Raw genomic sequence first — 24,615 nt, forward strand, 5'->3', positions numbered from 1 at the left:
GCAGAGCAGTAGGAGGCTAGAGACCAGTGGTTTATATTGCAGCAAGTGGGAATTCTTCCTGATGGAGGGCTGCGGGGTGTCTGTTAGGTTGCCATTATTCCTACAGGGATCTGCTAAGTGGACTTGCATTGCACGGTCTATCATCCAAATAACTGTGACTGAAAGTGCTTCACATACCCAAATGGTACACAGTATCCATCATGTGATGATGAACTAGCATGAGTTGGTGCTTTTAGCTCTGAGAGGATGTACTTAAAACAAAGCAGTGATTTAAGCTAATGCCAATATGTAAAGATAATAATTTATGATCTTAGTCTATGACATAAACATAGCTGTGGTTATCAGGTTAATGTTCAGTTAAAGTATGTGGAAATTAAAAAATATGGACATTGCAGTTGTACTCCAATTTTCTCCCAGTGCTGGCTAAGGAAGCCACCAACCCCCATCACCATGGCTGGAAACCCAGTTAGATGAATGGGTGAATGAATAGATGGATAGGTGTGTGAAAACTATATTCTAATAGTACAACGGCCATCATACATTTTTTCTTTTGACAAAGTGCCAGTGCTTAATCTGAAACCACTTCTACCCATTTCCACAAAAAAAAAAGACTTGCTGAAATTGTTCTGCCATTACCCCAACTTCAGCTATTTACACCGTAATGTTTAGCTGTCGACCCTGTCGAAGTCTAGCTGTCGAAAGTCACAATGGCCTCAGAAAAAAAGGCAAAAGCACGACCAAGTTCTTTCTCAAACAGTTTAACAGTGGGAGTGTCTCTTGATGTCAGAAGGGAGGGAAGGTCTTGCCATTGCTAAACAATAACTACAATCACAGTCATAAACAGAACACAAAATGATAAGTAAGTGACTGAAACAAAGAAAAAAACACTAAATTCTACATAAAAGTCTAACTAAAGCTGTTTAAACGTGTTTGATACAAAAAGCACAGCCTCTGTATTTTTTTTTTTTTTGAAAACAATGGTTGGCATTTCTTTACTGTCAATGAGAGCCTGTAATGAATCTGTAGTCACTCTACAGCTAAAAGGGGGGGGGGGGTATTTAAATTTTAAAGTTGCAAGAACTGATTTGTTTAACATCTGCTGGTGTAAAGGTGAAAGCTAGAAGAGGAAGCGCTGGCTTTTAGCTGACTGACTTCGGAAGCCATTCCCAACACTGGTGATTACGTCGCTACCCCCTGTTGTATACAAACACACACCATTGATTTCTGTGGAAGGGGGGTTGCAGCACATACAACGGGAGTTTGCTCAAGTAAAGTGTTTTAAAGCCATTTATTAGCCATCAGCTGAAAAAACAGCCCACGGAGAGAAAAACTCTGGACTATTTTATAGAGCTCATCAGCCCAGGGGGCAGTCCACCACTCTGCATGTGCAGTCTCTGCAGCACTGGCTGAAAGGGCAGGGGAAATGCAGCGGAGAATTTTACATGGAGTAATGGCTGCGAATGCTTTTATCTCTCCACTAAATCACAACGATAGCAGCAAGTGGTTTTTTCCCGTATTTTATGGAGTGTCAGAGGCCTGTTTTCTGTTTATTTGGTTTCCTGTTTGCCGCAAGAGACATTTTTCTTGCTCACGCTTTTATTTTATAGATTTATCATTTTTCTAGGTCAAAGCAACACATCGCTGATTCAGAGCCCTTTTAGGATGCCACAGAGGGGTTTGGGAGCCTTTCCGGACAATGGATACAGACAGTGGGTTTTTTCTTCTTTTTGCAATAATAGCTGTACATAATAACGTATGAGCAAGCATGGGAGCTTTTTGTGTTATCACAGTAACATAGCGTAACTTCACATAACTGTCATGCTGCATTAAGCAACACACGATGGGAGGTGTCTTGACACATTCTGCCATTTTCCTTCTTGCGGTTTATTAGGACATTTCAGAGGAAGCAAGTCCAGACAGTAAACGTCCATATCTAGTGCTGGAACCGTAAATGTGCACAAAATAAGAATTTTTCAAATGTAACTTCTTTTTTTTTCTTAAACCAACATTTTCAAAAAGAGAAAAACAATAGCGCAAGACACATTAGGACAGACACGGTATCTATGGAAACAAGACAAACAGGTACACACATTGAGACAGGGTTGTGGGGGAATGTTAGAAAGTAGATAAATAAATAAATAAAATACAAATGAATGACAAAAAGACCAGTCACAGGAATACTTACAACAATAATTATCATGGTCATACAGGCTTCAGTTCTGTTGCCATTTATTGTCCTTTCTCACTTCATGACTGAGGCATCTGCATGCAAGTTGACATCTGCAGGACCTTCATTACATCAATTTAACCACCTGTGTTAAAACAAGCGATTTCAATGGTGCTTTAATTTTCTGTCTTCCTGTTGGATTCTTGTGAAAACAGACATGCGGTGACTTCATTTTGGCTCTACAATAAAGACATTAAGCAGTTAAACAGTACATTAGTTCCATAAGATGAAAATATGCTTTAATAATCAGAAGTTAGAGCAGCCAAATGTACCTCAATAAAATAATTACAAAATCCCAAAAGAAAAACAGAGTTAAAAAAAATAACTACACAAAGGAAGGAAATGTCCTGTATCTGTCCTTGAGGCAGCAGGGTTGAGGCAGATGTTAGAGAAAATGTTTAAATTCCTGTCCAATGGGTGTGCAGAGGGTGGGAGTGTACACAGTTACGACTGTGCATGCAGACACTTCATAAGATACACTCTGCTAGTAGTAGTTTTGCCTCCAGACGTGCTTAAATTGTTCATGGCACAGGTTCAACAAGGTGCTGGAAACAGTCCTTTTTGGTTCACATTGACATGACAGCATCACACAGCTGCTGCAGATTTATTGGCTGCAAATCCATGATGGGAATCTCCTGTCCCATCACATCATAGAGGTGCAATGCTGGATTAAGATGTGGTGACTGAAGAGGTCATTTGAGTACACTGAACTCACTGACATGTTCAAGAAACCCATTTGAGATGATCCGAGCTCTGTTACATATTGCATTTTCTTCATTTTCTTTCAGCCATCAGAAGATGGTTACACTGGTCATAAAGGGATGGACAAGGTCAACAACAGTACTCAGATAGCCTGGGATGTTTAAACAATGCTCAGTTAGCACTAAGGGATGCACAGCAAATCAAAACTTATCAGACAAGGGAACATTTTTCCAATCTTCTGTTGTCCAGTTTGGAAGAGCCTGTGCAAAGTGTAGCTTAGCTGTCAGGAGTGTCATCTATCCTGGTTTTCTGTTTTAAGGTTCAATGTACGGCACATTCAGAGACGCTCTTCTGTATGCTTTGGTTTAATGAGTAATTATTTGATTTATTGTTGCCTTCCTATCAGTTCAAAGCAGTCTGGCTATTCTCTGGATTATGGCATCAACAAGGCATTCTTGCCCAGAGAACTGCTACTCACTGGAGACTTGCTCTCTTTATCATACACTTGCAAAAACACATTAATTTACATTTTAAAAAACATATACATGTATAAACAGTTGGAAAATGGATGGGTGTGTGGAGGAAATTTACATAGAAATGTATGTTAATTCAGTCTATACAGAAAGGCCACACTACTGGTCAAAACTTGAACACTTGTTCCAAAGTTTCTGTAGTAGTGCAGTGTTGCAGTGATTTATCAAATTCCTTCCTCTTTTCTAGCTTAATCATTCACATAAATATAAAAACAACACCATAAAAAATGCAGACAGTAGTCTTTCATCACATCTGTTGAATTTGTTACAGCAGAAAGGAAAATGTGTATCTTTGAATGCCAATATTTCCACACTCACAAAAACAGAACGATGGTTTAAAATTGAAGCTCTTAGTATTTAACACTCGCTCAGATCTTGTTCAGAGGCATTTCAGAGGAAGTTATAGATTTATCTTTTCTTGAGGTCAAAGCAACAAATCACTGATTCTTGTCATTGTTGAGATGCCGCTCAGGTATTTAGGAGTCGAACAATGCGTACAGAGAACAACTGTGGCACATATTGGCAATATAAGTTTTTTACAAAGCGGAATAGCATTTTTTAAAAGGACTGTCTGACTGAGGCAACGCAACATGTGAGGTGTCTTTATACAGATTTTGTCATGTTAACTTTTGTGGTTTATTCAAACACTTCAAAAGAGGCAAGTCAAGACACTGAATCCCACCCTCCCTCCATATTGTGCCATGCATAATTTGCACTGTCAGCTTTTTTTTTTTCCCCCAGGAGAAAATATTCATTCAAGTTCTGTTCTCTTTAGTTCTGTTGCCATTTATTGTCCTTCCTCAGGTTACAGCTGTGACATGCTTGCATGCTGATGCCTGTCTGCAGGGCTTCAGTTCTAAAACTTTATCAGTGCACCACAAAAAAATGAGAAGAGTCTTGAGTAAGAGATATTATTTGCTTTTACAGCAAGTAAAAGCATTTATTGCATTCTTACAAAAGCACATAAAACAAGCACACATTTTGAAAAACATCCTTGGATTGCTCCTTAGCCAAAAGGACCCTTTATCCTTTGGCTTGATAAAGAAAGCAGATATACAGTACAGTTGTAGGTACACATATACTTGCATTACACATTGTGCAAACCAGTGATGACTCTAAAATGTAATAGTTACTCATGTATAAGTAAAGTACTTTATACTTCAACATTACATTTGTTTTAATAGTGCTGTGTTGAGGAAGAATAACCATGAGACTTCTTTATCTTCTCACGAATAAATAAATACTAAGACACTGTTTAGTGATTAAAAACATCACAATAAAAACTAATATGAACAAGGGCATACACTCCATCGCATCTGTTTAAATTAAAACGCAATACAAAGTCTGTATCTGAACCGGTAAGTCCTGAAATGTGAAAACACACAAAAAAAAGCAGAAAAGAGGCTGAAAGTGTAAGCTCTGAACAGTTAAACTCTCTCAGATGCTCTTCAGAGGTAAGTTTACAGTTGTTGTTTTTAAGGCAAAGACAGGCTTGAGACCTTCTATGTACAAAATAGTTGAGGGTGTTTACATGAGCCGAGCAGGCTGAGAGCAGTGCAGCAGTTAACTAGTCATCAGTGTCATCCCTGCCAACGTGAAACTCTGTTATCTCCTTTGCAATGCGTTCTGCTATCATTCTGCTGCTGGCCACAATCAGCCTGCGAGACATCAAATCAAATGGTCCACCTGGTAAAAAAAGACAAGTAAAAATTAATGTCGCATTCTCTTCTTTCTTTCAATGTTACAGTATACGTGGTTAAATGATCAACTTGCTTCTGACGATGTTAAAAATGTGTGTGGGAGTAACAGCTGATAGCCCTGAAGGTGCTTTTCTGTGCTGTTATTGAAGCTGAATGTTAAAAAAGGCCATTATCTTATCTTGTAGGAACTTCTAAATTGAAAATAAAAATGGAAATTGGAGGTTTTTGGAGGACAAAAAGATATGAAGACTACAGACTACCATGCGGTGGTTAGCATTGGCGCCTTGAAGCCAAAAGGACCTGGTTCGAATCCATTTCTGGATGGTGTCTGTGTGAAGTTTGTGTCATCTTCCTGTTCATTCATAGATTCCCTCCAGGTACTCTGGTGTCCTCCCACAGTCCAAAGACTTACAGGTTAGGTTAACTGAAGATTCTAAATTAGTCGCAGATGTGACTGTGAGCTTGAATTGCTGTCCGTCTCTTTGTGTTGGTCCTGAACACAAGCTGTCTAACCCCACCTCTCTTAATACCACAACCTTGGGATAAGCTCCAGTTCAGTGTTGAACTGAGAGACAACAAAAATCCATGAATACATCAGGAACACATCAGGCCACAACTGATCACATGCTTGGTGAATACCTCAAGCAGCAGAAACCCAAGAAAGAAGAGGAGGAAGAAGAGGAGCCATCTATTTGCACGGATTAAACCACCAGCAAATAGAAGAAGTGGCTGATATTGAGATATCCTACCAATAGGTGGACAAAGCTGGATTGAAAAACAGCACAGACGCACTAATAACAGCAGTACAGGACCAAGCGCTAAGCACTAAGATCAGTAGAGCCTGGGGTTTACCACACCAATCAAGACCCTATGAGACAATTTGACACATAACAGCAGGGTGTAAGATGGTAGCAGGCAGAGCCTATATGGAATGGCATAACCAAGAGGCCGGTATAGTATACAGGAACATCTTTACAGAGGATGGCCTGGAAGTTCTGAGGTCAAAATAGGACACGCTCGCCGGGGTGGTTGAGAATGACCATCTGAGGGACTTCCAGATAAACACAGACAAACTGGTGATGGCTAACCAACCGGACATAGTAGTGGTGTACAAGCAGAGGAAGATGGCTGTAGTGTTAGAAGTAGCTATAATAAGTGATAGCAACATCAGGAAGAAGGAACATGAGGAGGATGGGAGCAACAGTGGTACCCGTAACTGCCCCAATCGGAGCACTCGGGGCAGTTATGCCCAAATTGGGCGAGTGGCTCCATCAGATGCCAGGAATAACATCTGAGATTTCTGTCCAGAAGAGCGCAGTCCTAGGAACAGAAAAGATACTGTGCAGGACCCTCAAGCTCCCAGGACTCTGAACCCGAACTAGAAGGATAAAGACCGCCCGCAGCGACAAGTTGGGAACCCGAGAGATAGTTGCAAATGAAAATCTCAGCAGATCAGCCATTTCTGAAATCCTTTATCAGCCTGTCTGCCACTAATAACCACATTCAAAGTCACTTAAATCACCTTTCTTCCCCATTCTGATGCTCCGAATGAGCTTCAGCAAGTTGTCTTTATCATGTCTACATGTCTAAATGCACTGGTTTTATGCCATGTAATTGACTGATTAGGCATTTACGTTAATGAGCCACTTCTGTTGGTGTAGCTAACAAGATTTTCAGTGTGTGTGTGTATATACACACACACACACACACACACACACACACACACACACACACACACACACACAGGCACGGGTAATAATAATAATCGTTTTTTTTCCTCCCCAATTATTACTCATGACACACTACTGTCTAAACACAAATACACACATATTGTATGTTTGCCAGTAATCTGACTTACTGCTCCACCCAATCAAAGATGCAAGCTGGTGACAAAGATAACACACTAATAAGCTCAAGAGAAAAATAGATGGTGAGGATGTTATTGATGTATATACAAGATCCAAGCACCTTACTCATTTTCAGATTTTACAGTAAAAGGGTCACGTTTGAAAAGACCTTCAGCTAATCAAAAACTAAATAAATAAATGGGACTCTGAACAGTAAGTAACTTAGAAACTTGCTCCACCAACTACATGCTTTCTGTCACTGCACTTTTTAAATAAACAGCTTCATAAATCAAGACTGTGCCTACTCTTAGGAGCATTGCAGTTGTGAAACTAGAGAAACTCCAGCTTCCTTAACACACTAAATGTCAGGGTAGCAGTTACGTCCTAATTTAAGATCAAAATTCTCTGTATCAAGTGCAAAGCCAGGAGCAAACCTTTCCTCATCTCTTGCTGTGTTTCATGGGGCATTTATAAGCAGCAAGAAGGATAAAAACCAATAACAAGAACTATTGACCATAAATTATTCATAAACAATAACTTCTGTTGTGTTTGCACTTGGAGAACAGCAGCCCATTCTTGCTGCTTTGTTCTGTACAGCAAACTCCTACAGCAATCCTTCCATTTTTCATTTCATCCAGTGACTCAGCAGCCTTTCAGTGTTCAGTGTTGTTTAAGGAGACACATTGTCTCAGTGACTCACCTGAAATGTCCATGATGACTCCTCCAGCTTCTCTGACAACTGCTGCCCCTCCAGCCATGTCCCAGCAGTGGATGCCCATGTGGTAGTAAGCATCAGCCGATCCGCACGCTACCAGACACATGTTGACAGCTGCGCTGCCTGGGGAGCGGATTCTGTGGATGGAAATGGGATGTTTGCTTTCAACTTCCAGATGCTCTGCTAAGAGTTAAGTATGTTTTTTGGTGCATTTGCAGTTATAATTCTTGATTTTTATTTTTTTTTTCATTTTTGTAGGATAAGCAATGTGTTTTTTTAATGGTAGGAGATAGCACTTCAGCAAAATCCAGTCAGTTTTGCAACATTCTAGTTACCCCTCTATCTAGTAGATTTGATGTTAGAGGTAGAATCTGACATTCAGTGCGGCATTCAACCCCTTTTCATTTGATTTCAAGGCATGATATGAGGTTCTCTCTGTTGGGTGGCTTTTCATTGTGAAAAAGTCACAGAAAACAAACTTATCGGTCATCGAGGTTAGCACTGACCACAATAATCCATAAAAGAAGTATCAAAACAAACACCGCTGTCATTTTCAGGATGTTTCACCACCTTTAGGGGCAGTAATGCAATAAGAAACAGCTGCTACAGGAAGCTCTCACTTTGCCCTGTTGCTGCTGTTGTTGTTGTTGTTGCTGTTGTTATTGTGAGAGAGAACACCTGCATAAGATCAGATTGTGGTAGCAATTTCATGCACTTCTTAATTACAATGATTAGGCTTTACTGTAAACAAATACACCAGCTGTTCTGTATATCTGAATAAGCAGCTGTTCAGGGGGTGTCTGGTGTACTATTAAACTAACACTGGATGTACAGCTTGTACATATTGAAGTGCATATTTACCCATGTACAGGGATGCTGAGGATGTTTCTGATGTTGGCCATCATTGTTTGAAATTGCTCGGCGTCCTTCTTGAAGCCCATTTCTGTCAGCACCAAGGATTTACTAATATCTTGGAAGGAAACAAAAAAAAAAACAAGTATACTAATAAATAAAATATCATTATTCACTCATTATACAAACAGCTGCAGGTTTGCGCTCTCTGAGAAAAACAGAAATGCAGTCTGTTGCCGGTACAGGGAAAGGATTTTAGCTCCATCTGGTGGATTTGTTTATAATTGCAACTTCTCAATATTCACCTTCTTGTCCAGACACCTTGATTGGGGCTCCATTGCAAAATGCTCCCTTTCCTTTACGTGCTGTGTACATTTTATCTTCGATGCAGCTGTAGACAATCCCAAACTCTATCTGAGACCAAGCAGCAGCACAGAAAACAGCACCGATTAATGTGGGGCTGGTTAAAAGACAGCAGCTTTATAAAAGGAGAATCTTTAGATATTAACTGGGTTAATGGTCTGCAATCATGTTAATGTTTCACATAATCAAAACATCACAGTTTAAACACATGAGTGGTTCGCATACAATAAAGCATACCTCTTTCTTCACTGTGAAACCGATTGATACAGACACAAACGGGAACCTGCAAAAGAGAACGTTACAATATAAAGCATTCAATTATGGAACTCCCTTCAGGTTTAAACTCAGAGGAATCCTTTTCCATTATCGGTTCAGTTTCATCAGCATTGTCTAATTATCCCTGACAGAGAGGACAATCCAAGAAAGAATCTAATTAAAAGATAAAAATAGTTGAAGAGCAACAAAGATAAAAACAGAGCTAGAACTGTAACGCAGAGATTTTTACAACATTTAATCGCAGACCGTGCTACCTGTGAACAAAGTTGGTGGTGCCATCGATAGGGTCGATAATCCAAGTGGGACTGTCAGAGAGGGCGCTGGGGGCGCCTGCTGCTACGGACTCCTCGCCTATAAAGCTTCAAAGTGAAAAAAAGAGAGAAGAAGTGAAAATAAGAGTATGATAATTCTATGCATCGTCTATCAGGTACCTCAGCTGTAAAGTAATAACGCTGCACTTGACACTTGCTCTGTTTTCTTTCCAACCAGAATATGTGATATTAGATTTCTACCACGCTGGACACAAGGCTGTAGCAACATTACGGAACCCTGGAATTTTTTCCTGAGTTCTTGTGTTTCAATTTCTCTTGGAAATCTTTACATGTATAAACATTTCATATGCTGGTAGCAGTAATTTAAGACTTGGTAGAACAAAGTCTTAAGCAAGCAAAGTAAACAAACCAACCAACCAATAAATATCTTTTTTCTTAATATTTGCAGGTATCATGTTATTAGGGGACTAGTGTTATTAGGGACTACATGTAACAAATGTGACCTCCGTTTTAATACTACTAGCGTAAAAATAGAGGTCGCATTCCAGTTAAGATTGGATGGTAGGGCTGTGCTATATTCACAATAATACTGGCATACATTTGTTCGTTTGTGTTTTTACTTATTTAAAAAAAAAACAAAAAAAAAAAAAACATGTCATATTGCTTAATCAAGGATAGCAACACCATACGTTCCCCAGCATGGATAACAACAAGATAAGCCTAGCCATGTCTGAGAGCAAGAGCAGCATGTCAGCCTCCTATAACAACTTAGTACCTAAAAAGGGAACTACTTCAACAACCTCAAAGAAAATACAGGACTTTAAAAAAATAAAAACATGCCTGGAAATTGTCCCTGCTAAAAGAGGGAACATCAGTGTGTTTACCACTAGAGGCAAAAAAACCCACACAAATAAAAAGGCCCTCACAGAGCATTATTATAGCACTCACTAGTTAAACTCCATATGACAGGAAAAGTAAATGGTGGATGGAAATTATTGATGTGGTTACGTGGTAGCGTAAGCAGTTGGTTAAAAAGCTGTAAGGCCCAAGATACAAACTCCCACATAGAAAATATAATGTGACAATATCAAGCAGCTCCTGAAGACTTACAAGGTTAGGTCACTTCTGTTATTGTTAAATTAAAAAGGTAAGCAGTTATTTTATACGTTTTTACTTAAAATTTCCAGGGAAAACACTACTGAGGATGTGTTTGATATAATGCTGTGTCACCATTAATGCTGCTGCTACTGCTGGCACCTTGTTTCATTAGACTCACACTTGGAATAAGGTAGTCTGTAATCAGTGACAGCAGCTTATTGGAGAGAAAGGATGAAACATGCCCTTCGTTCCTTTGTACTAATATATGCTGCTGGCCATAAGCTGCAATTACTGATAAAACATTCAGCAATTTTTTCCTCACAAATATCATTAATGGAAATTTCCTTATAATATCATAATATACTTTTGAGGTAATATCTCCCACCCCTACTAGATGGAAAATCGTTAAACCATAATAAATCATGCATACTTCTCACCATGTTCTTAGACCAATCAGCTCACATACCCTCTCTCATGTCCATGTTTTCTAATGAAGTAGAGTACCTGTGCGTTGGGTACTTTTCCCTGATGGAAGATATAATGAGCTGTTCCACTTTCTGGTCCGTCTCGGTCACCAGGTCAACCGCTGAGCTCTTGTGCATGACAGCGATGTCCTTTTGGAGCGCCTCGCAGATCATCTGGCAGAAACACAAAAGTGAGAGGGGAAAAAAAACAAAAGATTTCTTGGATGACTGACTACATCTGCTGCTTTAATTAGCTTCACGTGTTGGTGTTAACATATGTTGGTGCCACAGATGACAAGATGTCTAGGCTACAAAGTCCAAATATATTTATGAGCTGTAATTATTGTTTCTAGTGTCTGGATAATGTGACTCTTCACAGATGGAAGCCTCTGTATACATTGGAATAACACACAAAAAAAATGAAAGATAAAAACAACCCACACACACATTACGCTCAAATGTCGAGATACGTAAGCAGCAGTAAAATAGATTTTGATGAAAGCGCCCACACGGTTGCTTCTTCAACCTTTGCTTGATTTAAACAAACATTTACCTCAGTATTTTATTTGCATTTTTAACAAGTACCTACCAATTTTATTTGGGCTCATCAATACTTTGCATTCAACTATTTCTTTTTTCAAATCCAACACTGAATAATTTATGATCCAAACTATATCACCGATACATACAGCTGACCTCTGTACATTATGCATCTGAGGTCAAAAGTTATTGTGGTACATTTTTATATGATACTGTTATAAGTTCTTCCATGCCTCTTCTAGGGACAGCTGTGGCCAGAGGCATAAAGAGCCATTTCTCAGGAATAGTTTCTTCAATTTTGGCATAAACAGAGTCGAAGAATAAACAGATAAGAATCTGGTGGTCAAAAGCCAAGGTCAACCGATTTTTAGGCATAACTCGACAATTTACAAATAATGATACAATTTCACACAAATGCCTAGGAGGATAAAATGATAACACTTTGGATGAGATAACTTTACTGCAAAAACATCATATTTTTTCTAATTGTTTGAGTGTAATGTGTGTGGCCATTATTCAAGGGCATCACTCAGGAGCATCAGGGGCGATTGGGACCACAGTTCACATTTGGCCAGATACTGAATTAGGGACACTGATCACGTGAAAACTGTGGACACTGTATACACCTTCTGAACTGCCAGTGTGTGGGAAGTGATTTATTACATATCTGTCTGCACAGTCATGGGTGTAACGTGCAATTTGGCTTTTTTGTTGTTTGTTTTGGATTATGTGCTAGTTTCTCCTTAATGGCATATCTCACTTTAAAAAGAAAGACATGTTACTGAGGTTATTATTTGCACTCAAAGTGCATTTCCATACACACTGTTGTCAACCATAATCAAGTAAGTGTAGCATCAGTCGTACCTCCTGAATCATTCTACAATTGGAGGGAAATTTAGGCTTCAAAAACGGTAAGATAATGATATTATTAAAGAAAGGGTGCACTATGTATTTAAGAAAAACAACTAATAAATATCCAAAATTGATATGTCAACCGTAGGCATCAAAGGAACATATCATGAGATACTTTAGTTGCATGATTAAAATGGTTCAGGACCACAGAAATTATATTTAATAGCCTCTTTAGTTTTTTTTTACTTTCTAATGTTTGTTTCACATGTATGGCAACATGGTGGCAAATCAGAGTTTTCTCAGAAAAAGATTAAAGCTGTGAAATAAAATAAATTGAATTTGCAACTTATATTAAATTTAATATTTTTGAGTATAAGTTTGGTAATCAATAAGTTGGGACAAGAAACTAAATAAAAATCGCATCTTGGGAGGTTTCCAAGAGTTTTATTGCATTTCAAATATTTTTGACAACTAGGTTTACATGTTGTCCCAGGAAATGTATGACTCAACAAACGCCAAACGTGTGTTTTAGTAATGTGTGCATGGATTATTTTTTAAATATTTTTAATACATTTTCATGGGTGGAAGAAAAAAAATAGTCCTGAAATGGTAACGTGGCCCTCTTACCTTTCCGGCCCGTTTAGTGACCTCTATGCAATAATCCATGCACTCCTGCCACGGATCACTCATGCTGATAAAGGGGAGATGAGGCGATATTCAGAACGGAAATACGGACGGAAGAAAGCTGTAGGAAGAAGCACAACTTTCGTCATTTACAATAGCAAGGTGCAATTATATACCGGCATATGACGGTACGTTGCGATTACCGACATATGACGTGAGTTAGCTGCTGGAAAGCTAGCTGCGTTAATTTGAAGAAGCAATGAAATCTGTCAAATAGCATAAATTAGCCCTCTATGCTAGCTTTTAAAGGGAGAAAAAGGGATATGTACACTGGAGGTAACGCTGATGATACCTAATGACAAACATACGCTTAACGGCTTTTCTACAGCGCAATATCATTACATTGATTTGTGTTTGTAAAAAAGATATAGTAGCATACCAGTTCCGGGAGCTAATTTAACGCACTTCTAGAGATGAATGACTTCTAAGCAATGACATTTCGCCACTGAAAGGTGGGGCTAAGCCGAACTCTCAGCCTAATTGGTCAATCTGTGCCGTTTGATTTAACAATCTTCGCTATCATTGGCTAGAAGGCTGTCATGTGTTTTCTTCAGTCGCGTTGTTACAGGAAACAGTGGGTCTGCTGGAGAAAGGAAAATGTCTTTGCGAGTACCCAACTTTCTAACTTGAACAAAAGAGGCAGAAATAATGGCTGAAATTTGCGATTTTAGATTCAGAAGACAAAGAAAACTTATCAAACTGACAAAAAAGTAAAATAAATATTAACTGTAAATAAGTAAAATTCCCCAGACTGACCTCGCCGGCTTAAAAAGTATAAAGGCAATGAAGCACTGCAAACAAGGCATAACGAATACTTGCTAAATCTGAAGAACACAGTTCAAGGTGCTTTTGCTTTCACGCGAAATAAAACTCACTATGCAAAATGACAGAAATCAGTTGAAATAGTGTCATTTCACTCCAAATTGATGTGAGATCATATTTCTTACACCCAGCTTCATTTTCTATTTATGTATTTTTAATGGAGGTAAACCGATTCAGAATGCTTTATTGTCATTATGGAGTCACATAGCAAAATTCTTTGCACTACTTCTCAACTTAAATCAGACAGCATTTACAACACACAAACATACAATAAATAATATCACATAATAGGGAAACAGTATATGCAATATTAATGTAAGGCTAGGTCAGGTCAGCTGTGATGTGAATGTTCAGGAACTTAGTGTTGTTCGCCTGTTCCACCTCCTGCCTGTGTCTGAGGACAGACAGGAGCATGTTGTCTCTTTCCGGACACAACATGTGTCTGTAATGACCTCCTTAGTCTTGCTGGTGTTTGGGAACAGGTTGTCTGAACACCATTTGGTCAGGTGCTGGACCTAGATCTTTGGAAATATCTGCGAAATACATTAAAGCAGAAAATTTGACTATATACTATTCTGAAAGTCTGACGTGGTGTTACACTCTTAGTATCGATCACAGCCAATAAATATTTAGCGCCCTTTTATGCCAGAAGGTGGCAGCAGCAACACTCTAAGTGACGCAGCAAGCAGCAAGAGCACTTTCTCTCATGAGGAAAGGTAAACTCCTCAAACATTAAGGTTTTTTTTTTAATTGTTTGTTGTTGTTGTTTTGTTTTTCAGCTGCATGCAAATTCTAATTGTGAATTACATTTAATGGTCCACATCAGATTCTGTTTAGTCTGGCCTGAAAAGCTTAAGGTGAACATCTGCATGCAATTCCTCTCATTCAAACTTGAGAAACAGCTTTACTTATCCAAAACAATTGGCAGCCTCATACATCCAAGGAAATGCCTGCTTATCTGCATCTCACAAAGTTTTGTAACTATGCTTGCAGTAGCCACCTTGTTAAAGCGCTTTCGGAAGTCCAGGGTGTTATGATATTTTGATACCACGGTAAGCATTTACAGGATATTGTTTTATACAGGAAAACTGTTACTCAATAAGGCCGATCTACTAGTTGTTTTTCTCTTTCTCTGTGACCCAAGAATTAATGTGTAAGACTTACAGGCTGGTACCTCAAGGTCGAAAACACCACAGAGATGAGACCACTTCTTTACTCCCATCCTCCTTTTTCCTTATCTCCTGGAAAAGGCTCGTTAAAGGCTAGGTGGTTTGTTTCAGAATTCACTGATGAAAGAACTCTGTATTCTATGTCTAGGAGTGTATTTTGCTGGGATGATCATAAATTATAGCTGAACTGATAAACTACACACAGGATACTTCTTGGCTCACAAGGCAGGAAGACGTTTCCTTATTTGGTCTGTACCGGTTTGAACTGGGAAAGCTGACACACGAACCTTTTTTCATCTATATAAACTGCTGTGTATCAAATAAACCTTTGAGTCGATTGGGAAGGCAACCTAAAGCAGTCTCTGTTTTCTTGTTCTCCCAAGCTGCTCCCGAGCTCGTACTAACACGCTGAATGGCATACCTGAGTGTTACTTTGAATAATTAGGAGTCTTATAAGGAAAGGACAAACTCTGCTTATCGCTCGCGCCACGGAGGAAACCCGGGAAGGCAATTTCCTTCAATTTTGGTGTCAGAAGTGGGATCCTGACAGAAGGTAAATATGTGTCTTTCATATTTATATAGAGACCATATTATACCTCTCTCAGTGATCGATCCATAAAAAAACGGGATATGCTGACGAAGTTTCACTTAGTGATCCAGAGAGATACACTGACTGACTTCCTCAGTCCCCGAATCCATAAAAAAACGGGATATGCTGACGAAGTTTCACTTAGTGATCCAGAGAGATACACTGACTGACTTCCTCAGTCCCCGAATAAAGTAAATTAACCCTTGTGTGGTGTTGGTGGACACAGGAAGTTGCCTGTTGTCTTGAATATTTTAATTTTGTTTAAAAAATAATAATAATAATAATAATTAATTGTTTAATTAAACGTACGTTAAAAAGTGAGAAGTTGCTCACTCAGAAAAAGTGACACAGAAAGTTGCCTGTTGTCTTAAATACTTCTCGTTAAGTGAGAAGTTGCTCATCAAAGAGTGACACAGGGAGTTGCCTGTTATCTTGAAACGTACGTTAAAAAGTGAGAAGTTGCTCACTCACAGAAAGCTAGTAAATAATTAAATTTAATTTTGTTAAAAAAAAAAAAAACGAAAGAAAACTGAAAACGGGTCTCACAGACCCGATTACCATACAAGGGTTAAAAGCAGTAAATTAAAAGCAGAAAGAACACAGGAAGTTGCCTGTTGTTTTACGAGAAGTTGCTCGTTAAGCGAGAAGTTGCTCGCTAAGTGAGAGTTGCTCACACAAACAAAAAATTGCTAGCAATAAATTTAAAGTAACCTCAGCTGTGCCGCAGCGAAAATACTAACCTAAATCCTCCTAGCGTGTAAACCCCTCTGGAAATCACTGAACATGGGTCAGAATAATTCAAAGACCACAGACAGGTCCGATAAAAAATCTAAAGTACCTGTAAAACCAAAAATTAATAAAATACAAAATAAAGTCTCAAATAACGGCTCAGTATAACTCCCATTTCCGGTTACGTGTAACCTACGTCCGCGAATCGGTGAAGACGTCCATGATCACGTATCCAGAACATGCGGGAGTGCTTATGTGACTGACTTTGTTTACAACTTAAGAAGTTCAATGCATTCTAATTTCTTTTCGGAGCCTTATCCCGAACGATTATCGCCAGAAAACAGGTCAGTAGAAATGTTGAATATCATTTGTGATAAGAAAAGTAGTCTGCTTAAAAAGTCCTGTAGAAAATATATGATAGAATGCCGCGACGTGATACATCAAATGTTACCACTATGGAAAAAGGGACCGGAACCAGGTGTAGATGCTTTAACATCAAATAAAACTAGTGCAGGCTCTAGCAAAGAAAATAAATCTACTGCGGGAAAAGCTAGTCTTCCATGCTCAGCCATTCAGCCCACAGCCCCGCCGCCTTACGAAGATGAGACCGAATTAATAGTTGCTGCAGCAGCTGCACGCAAACAATGTCAGCATTCTGATCCAACCAGCTTAAAAGACAGTGACAAAAAATCTGAATCACATGCAACGGATCTTAGCCATCTCTTTAAACAAGATCAGGAAAAACAATATATACGCCGCGAGGAAGAATTAGCAGAACATAAAAAAAAAGAGAAAAACTTTTGAAAGAAGAATGTGAGGAACTTATGAAAAACAATTTAGACGACTATGAAGAAAAACTTTTGCATCAGGCAGTGTCCACAATAGACACCCACATGACAAAGTCGCCGATTTCTTTAAGAATCTAAAGAAATTCCTGCTAACAATGTCCAGAGACAAAATTGACTTAAATGCAGTAACTATGTGTAAACAGAAGCCTGATGAATCCATCCTAGTATTCATAAAACGCTTTATGCACTGTTGGACAAGCTAGAGGTGCAAATTTAGCTCAGTTTTCCAGCAGCCGCAGACACCCAAAGCAAAAATGAATTTGTGTATTTAATTTAACAAAAAGGGTGAAATGTTTGCTGACACTGATAACAGCTTATGTTTTCTCTGCCCTATGTACCGACATGATGGAGAAGGAACATCCTCTGTGTCAGCTGGACCCTCAGCAGAGAATGAACTCAACATCCTTTTTGTCCGGTACTCTATGTCACACACTGTGCCAAAAAAAAAAAACGTGTACAGACGCCACTAACAGGTAATCCCATGACTGGGAGCCACACTTTTGTTTCTCTCACACTGTTCAACAACATGATAACTGCTCACACAAGTGAAGGTCAAACAGTGATTTTGTTACATAACTCAGACATAGGTTACGAAATATGTCGTCACATAGATCTAACCTACCCTATCCACTGTACTATTTCTGCACTTACGTTGCCAGCTGAATACCAGAATATGACATTGTGGTCTAAAAGTGAGAATGATATAGGATTTATTGACTGCATACCTTATCACGTACACCTATTAAAACAAAAAGCGAGTATATGTCAGGCAATGTCCCCTTTCCACGGAAAAAGCCGCAGCTCTAGATGTCATGATAGGAGATTTATTGACTACAGGAGCAATAAAGCCCACACTCCTGTCAATCCTGTGCCAAAGCCTAACAAACCTGGCGTATGGCGTTTCATACAAGACTTGAGGCAAATTAATGCAGTCAACATTCCTCTGCCACCTCTCGTTTCAGATGTTCACAGCATATTGACATGCATTGCATACACATTTTACCGTGGTGGATTTATGCTCTGCCTTTTTCTCAGTGCCTGTGCATGTAGATACACAGCCGTTATTTGCATTCACACATAGAAATAAGCAGTACACTTGGACTCGTTTGCCTCAAGGCATGATAGACAGCCCTGCTGCTTTCTCAATGGTGATCCGTGCTACCCTGGACAGCTTTACTCCTCCTGAGGGCTGCACCCTGATCCACATGTGGATGACCTCCTCCTCTGTGCTGAAAGTGAAAAACTATGTCAAACTGCTACACACATGCTTCTCCAGCACCTCCAAAAGACTGGCCACAAAGCATCTGCAAAGAAAATGCAGTACTGTCAGACTTCTGTTCAATATTTGGGATTCACACTGTCTCACGGAAAACGTTCCATGACTGCAGACAGGGTCAAAGCTGTGACCTCTGTCCCTCGTCCCACTACACAGGAGGAAATGTTGTCCTTCCTGAGCATGGTGAACTATTGCAGACAGTGGATACCAGACTGTTCTTTTCATGACCACATTCTGCGTGACTGTTGTAAAAAAGACAAGCCTCCTCGAATACTGTGGTCCACAGAAATGACTGCCTCTTTCAATGCATTACAGGGAGTGCTGACCTCCGCCACTCAAAGGTGCTGCCTGAATTGTTCAGGAATGCCGGCCTGCCTGAGGGCAGTAGCAGCTTGCTCTATCATGATAAGGGACTGCGGGAAGCTCACACTCTCACATGACACTATTCTACACACCAATCACCAGGTCACGACCATTGTAGCAAACATAACTAAACAACATATGCAAATCTCACTATAAAAGCGAGCAGCACACCTGATTCGCCATGACATTTATTGATACTATTCTGTGTTCTTCTGACCGACAGGATGGCTCAGACAGGCTTGATGTTCATGACTGCATGACACGTATACAGGAATCCACAGCACAACGTCCAGATTTAGAGCAAACACCTATCTCAGACTCAGCCACGGTTTATGTGGACGGGTCCTGTTCAAGGCCGAGTGACAACTCATTTCTTTGTGGCTATTCAGTGGTAACAGTGCCTGACATCATACTAGAGGCTCACTCATTACCATTTCACTCAGCACAAAAAGCAGAGCTCATGGCTTTATTACGCGCCTGTGAGCTACATTTGGATAAGCATGTGACAATTTACGCACACAGCCGCTATGCATTTGGTGTCGTACATGACTTTGGCACATTGTGGAGACAGAGAGGATTTAGATCTGCTGATGGAAAATAAATTGCTAAATTCTGATTTTGTTCAAAGACTTTTTCAGGCTATACAGCTGCCATCGGCCGTTGCAGTTGTAAAAACGAAAGGACACAGTACAGCTGACACAGACGAAGCAACAGGTAATGCCTTAGCAGACGTGACAGCCAAGGCTGCAGCTGCATCACAGCTCCCACCGCCGCAGGAAGTATTATCTGTGCCCCTGCAGCTGCCACTTGTTACACTCCCAGACTATTTAGAAACAAATGTTGATTTAAAATTTATACAAGAGCAAGCCTCTGCATAGAATAATGACTGTACCTTAGATGACAGAGATGGCCTATACTAAATCTTAAGGGTTTGATTGCCCTCCCATATTCCCTGATGCCAGTCCTTGCCCGACATTTTCACTGTGTGAGTCATGTCGGACAAAGAGGGGTAATAGGGGCAATAAAATCAAGATTTGTAATTGAGAAAACATCACATGCAGTAAAAAGCATATTAGCAACCTGCCTAACATGTGCACGAACTAATGTAGGAAAATCAAAAGCGAAACATCAGCATTTACCACAACCAGATTTTCCATTTCATACATTACAAATTGATTTTACACATGCCAGTACAAGGAAGCATCAAGTACTACCAGGATCAATTTAGTAAATGAGTAGAAGCTTATCCAACCTCAAAAGAAACTGCAGAAGTAGTCTGTCAAAAGTTGAGCAATGAAATAATACCCAGATTCGGAATACCTCACCAAATTAACAGTGATAGAGGACCTTCATTCACATTAGAAGTAATTCAAAAGTGTGCTAAAACTTTAATGACCTGTGTCAAATTACTTACTCAAGTCCTGTGTGAGATTAGAATGACTCAATCTGAAGTAACCAAATTATTTCCATTTGAAATAAGACTATTTCCAAGACCATGGTCAGCTTCCAGAGGGGCACCGCTAGTAGAAGGTGATGTATATTGCATTGTCCACTGATGTTCACAACCTGGTAGAAAAACTGAATAATAACTATCAGAAAGTTTGTCTCTCTCAGCTTTTCCCCTCCACAGTTCCACCAGTGGAGACAAGGAGACGCATGTTGGAGAAGCCACTAAAACCAAGGACACTCTGGGAGGCCGCGTTTTCCAGCCCCCAGGCTTTACTGGCAGTGACGAAGAACCAGCATCCTCACAGACGGACAACCTCAGTGGATTCATGCCAGCAGGGTTAAGACCAGCCCAATCGGACCATCTCAGGCGTCGGATCAAGCAGACGACATCTCCGGCGAGCCAGCGCCCGGAACTAGAGCAAATAAACACACGGGTAGACGACATCTCAGGCGAGCCAGCGCCCGGATCCAGTGCACACACGCAATCACTGATTAACACACAACGTCTGAAAGAACAACAACAAGGTACTCAAACATCCAGCAGGAACAGAAAGCCAAAAGTACCACATGATGTCTAACCTGATAAAGCCAGACTCATTTCACCCTGATAATGGAGAAAATGAAATGCCCATTGTCATCATACGACGCTTATTCAATGTCTCTCGAACCTGGGACCAGGCCAGGAGACAACTGAAGAACTGTTTTTCTTATATACTTTCTTATATATTTAGGTTATTTATCATATCTATCGCATTAACCTTAGGATTTCTCTTTGCTATTTTGTATTGTAAACTGCAACCATGTTCACATTTCTGCAGGTCATATTTTGCTGACTATACCTCATGCTCCATTTTGCAAGACACCTACTTAATGCACTCCTCACGTTCCCTAAAATCAGTAAATAGCAACATAGACGCCACTAATAAACCATCTTATGCGCCCTCTAGAACAGGAGCTAACGCCTGGTATGAAAATGCCAGAACAGCCGCTCGTGATTTAGGAAACAGTAACTGTTATGTCTGTTCAAAGGCTAATCCAGAACAGGTAATAGTAGGATACCCCATATCCGGTTTCCCCCTCACTGAGGGACTAGAGAAAATCGGCGGAGATAATGCTCTCTTTAAAGACACTTTACAGTTGACTCTGAGCCCTCTCGACTGCCTACTTAGACACACACACACACCAACTAACCCTGAGACTCCATTAGGCGAATTATTGAAGTTATCTAATGACACCGCAGGGACCTGCGCCCCAATGAAACGCCCTAAGAATAGGTTAAAGCCCTCACTACCCCTAGGACAGATCCCTCTCCATTTTAATACTAGTATGATATGTCTGCGCAGATTAGAGTTAACTGGCCCAGACACACACATAGATTATACAAAGGATAACTACACATTCTTCTCTGACTCCCCAGGTGCACGCTGTAATGAGACATGGCTAGCTGTCTCTGTGGCTGAAGTTGTATCATATCTGGAGGAACACACACACAGTTCAAGTTCGAGCAGAGAATCGATCATTGTTCCCCCAGACGGTGTCTTAAATGACACTGACTGGGGGGAATTAGTTCCCAATAATACCGCTCCTAACGGTTCATTCACACAAGCTATGAATAAACTTGAAGCATTGCAGATAGAACTAATTGCCAATACAGGTCACGGTCAGTGGCTACATAAGTGGCTACAGGGCACGTTTGGAAGATGGAAGGAACTAATTGTAGCCTTTGTAACCGTTGCAGCATGTTTTTGATGATTATTGTCTGTTGTGTGATACCATGTATACGCTCTCGGAATTTTTGATATTAAGCTTCCTCAAAGGACCAGTTACATTTATGATTTGTTTCACATTTATGATTTGTCTTTATATTATGTTATTACATTTGTGATTTTTCCTTTCTATTTGAGTTATTATTTTTAAAAAATAATAAAAGAGGGGAACTGTTATGATATTTTGATACCACGGTAAGCATTTACAGGATATTGTTTTATACAGGAAAACTGTTACTCAATAAGGCCGATCTACTAGTTGTTTTTCTCTTTCTCTGTGACCCAAGAATTAATGTGTAAGACTTACAGGCTGGTACCTCAAGGTCGAAAACACCACAGAGATGAGACCACTTCTTTACTCCCATCCTCCTTTTTCCTTATCTCCTGGAAAAGGCTCGTTAAAGGCTAGGTGGTTTGTTTCAGAATTCACTGATGAAAGAACTCTGTATTCTATGTCTAGGAGTGTATTTTGCTGGGATGATCATAAATTATAGCTGAACTGATAAACTACACACAGGATACTTCTTGGCTCACAAGGCAGGAAGACGTTTCCTTATTTGGTCTGTACCGGTTTGAACTGGGAAAGCTGACACACGAACCTTTTTTCATCTATATAAACTGCTGTGTATCAAATAAACCTTTGAGTCGATTGGGAAGGCAACCTAAAGCAGTCTCTGTTTTCTTGTTCTCCCAAGCTGCTCCCGAGCTCGTACTAACACGCTGAATGGCATACCTGAGTGTTACTTTGAATAATTAGGAGTCTTATAAGGAAAGGACAAACTCTGCTTATCGCTCGCGCCACGGAGGAAACCCGGGAAGGCAATTTCCTTCACAGGGTGTGCGTCTTGAGTCTCAGTTTCACACACAAAGAGAGAAGAAGAAGAGCATACTTAATAGGACATCCCGTAGGTCCGCTGCTGAAGAGAGCAGCAAACACAGATCAAATTAGACTTCAGCGTCATGCTTGGTGACACTTCATCTCGACACAGGTTAACACTTCAACCCTTGCACCCTGTCAGCCAGTAAATTACTCAGCTGATAATGTCTCCTTATAGCACTGGTTCCTCTCTAGCCCACAGCTAATTTCCATACACTAACTCACATTCTCAGATAGGAGCGCCTTACCTCAAGAGGGCAAGAAATTGCCAAATAATACCGTCCTCATTGGGGGGAGTGGATTGCAGTGAGAATACAAATTGTGGTCTCTTGAGCTATCGCTAGACTGACTGTCTGCATGCAAATAACTGTTACCGACATATTTCTGTGAGTTGTTACAGAATCTACAACCCACATCAAGTTGATGAGAGCGCAGTTTTAAAATGTTAATTCTTCCAAAACATGGCATAAAATATGGTAATTTAATCAACTTTCTATATCTATGTAAGAGATTTTGGATTATTCTGCTTTGTATTCTGTTTTAAATGCAGCACAGAAGGAAGTAGTCTGTATTTAATAATATTTATTTTGGTCTGCTTTTATTTTAGCAAGCTTCAAGAAATATTGGCACATTTGATGTAGGAATGGAATTAGTGCTTGCTCTTTATCTGCGGCTTTCACAGCTCACAGCTCTTACTTTAACATCTGGATTAGGTTTAGGCCTTGTTTAGCATCATTTTCTCAGCATTTTTCTTTCTTTGGATCATTAAGCTCAAGCAGTCACGTGCAGAGTGCTAACAGTGCAATTAGCTCGAGAGGCACGAGGGCACAACCTCATTCATACTGTCTTAAAGATTTAACCTTAAGTGACCCTTTCCTCAGAAATTGAAAATCATCATTTTCTTAAAGCAGTTAATGTGAATGTCTGGCAACAGTTAGGGATGCATTATACTTTCCAGCTCTCTACATATTTTCTGTGGATGCTGCATATATTAACGTTAAATAGAATCAGTGTGTGTCACTGTTGGAAGTTCTCACATCGTTCGGTGTACAAGACAAGAAGATTACCATTAAGACTGTTCATGTATTTGACAATATTAATAGCAAACAGGTCATTTAAAAATCAGTGAAACAATGTTGTAACAAGCTGAAAGTCAGTTTTTGATATGACCACCTTTATTCTTCGAAACAGCCTTTCTCTTCTAGGCAAGCTATTTTGTAATTTCTTTAAATAGTATTCAGGAATATTTCTGCAGTTTCTTTTGTTCTTTTCCATGATTCAGTAATGTCGACACTGGGACTCTGGGGAGGCCAATCCATCACTTCTACCCAGATACGCTTTTACTGCACTGGCAGTGTGTTTGGGACTATTGTCATGGTGTCACTGGGACCATTTCTGATGAGCCTTCAGCAGAAAGGCCAGATGCATCTCTCAAGTCATGCGTTAGGTCTTTGCTGGGTTTTTTCTTATTTCTTAAGAGTACGACTTACAGATAGTGTTTATCTACTGTAGATGGTTTTTAGGCCTGAAATCTCTTCTTTTGTCTTCCACTTGTTCACTTTCCTCAATTTTTTAAGCACACACTGAGAAAACCATGCAAAG

The 24,615-nt window shown here is 39.8% G+C and overlaps 1 protein-coding gene and 1 long non-coding RNA gene across 3 annotated transcripts; one reads left to right on the top strand and one right to left on the bottom strand.

The window, feature by feature from the left end:
- Positions 1 to 4,371: 4,371 nt before the first annotated feature.
- On the bottom strand, positions 4,372 to 13,650 carry impa2 (inositol monophosphatase 2). Its single transcript, XM_026180663.2, has 9 exons — positions 13,505 to 13,650; positions 13,069 to 13,186; positions 11,090 to 11,223; positions 9,470 to 9,574; positions 9,177 to 9,222; positions 8,882 to 8,990; positions 8,586 to 8,694; positions 7,710 to 7,861; positions 4,372 to 5,148 (listed from the first exon to the last, which is right to left on the bottom strand). Exons 2-9 carry the CDS (start codon positions 13,129 to 13,131, stop codon positions 5,030 to 5,032), a joined length of 837 nt encoding a protein of 278 aa, XP_026036448.1. The 5' UTR covers positions 13,132 to 13,186; positions 13,505 to 13,650; the 3' UTR covers positions 4,372 to 5,029.
- Positions 13,651 to 15,932: 2,282 nt separating this feature from the next.
- LOC145430967 (uncharacterized) lies at positions 15,933 to 22,803 on the top strand. Of its 2 annotated transcripts, XR_013911327.1 has the most exons (3): positions 16,656 to 16,778; positions 17,637 to 19,635; positions 20,402 to 22,803. It is a non-coding gene; the product is annotated as an uncharacterized LOC145430967 (long non-coding RNA). The 2 variants fall into 2 exon arrangements; XR_013911326.1 differs by lacking the exon at positions 17,637 to 19,635 and having other exon boundaries at positions 15,933 to 16,778.
- The last annotated feature ends 1,812 nt before the right edge of the window (positions 22,804 to 24,615 follow it).

The sequence above is a fragment of the Astatotilapia calliptera genome, chromosome 9 (assembly GCF_964374335.1).
Source record: "Astatotilapia calliptera chromosome 9, fAstCal68.1, whole genome shotgun sequence".
Classification (NCBI taxonomy): Eukaryota; Metazoa; Chordata; class Actinopteri; order Cichliformes; family Cichlidae; genus Astatotilapia; species Astatotilapia calliptera.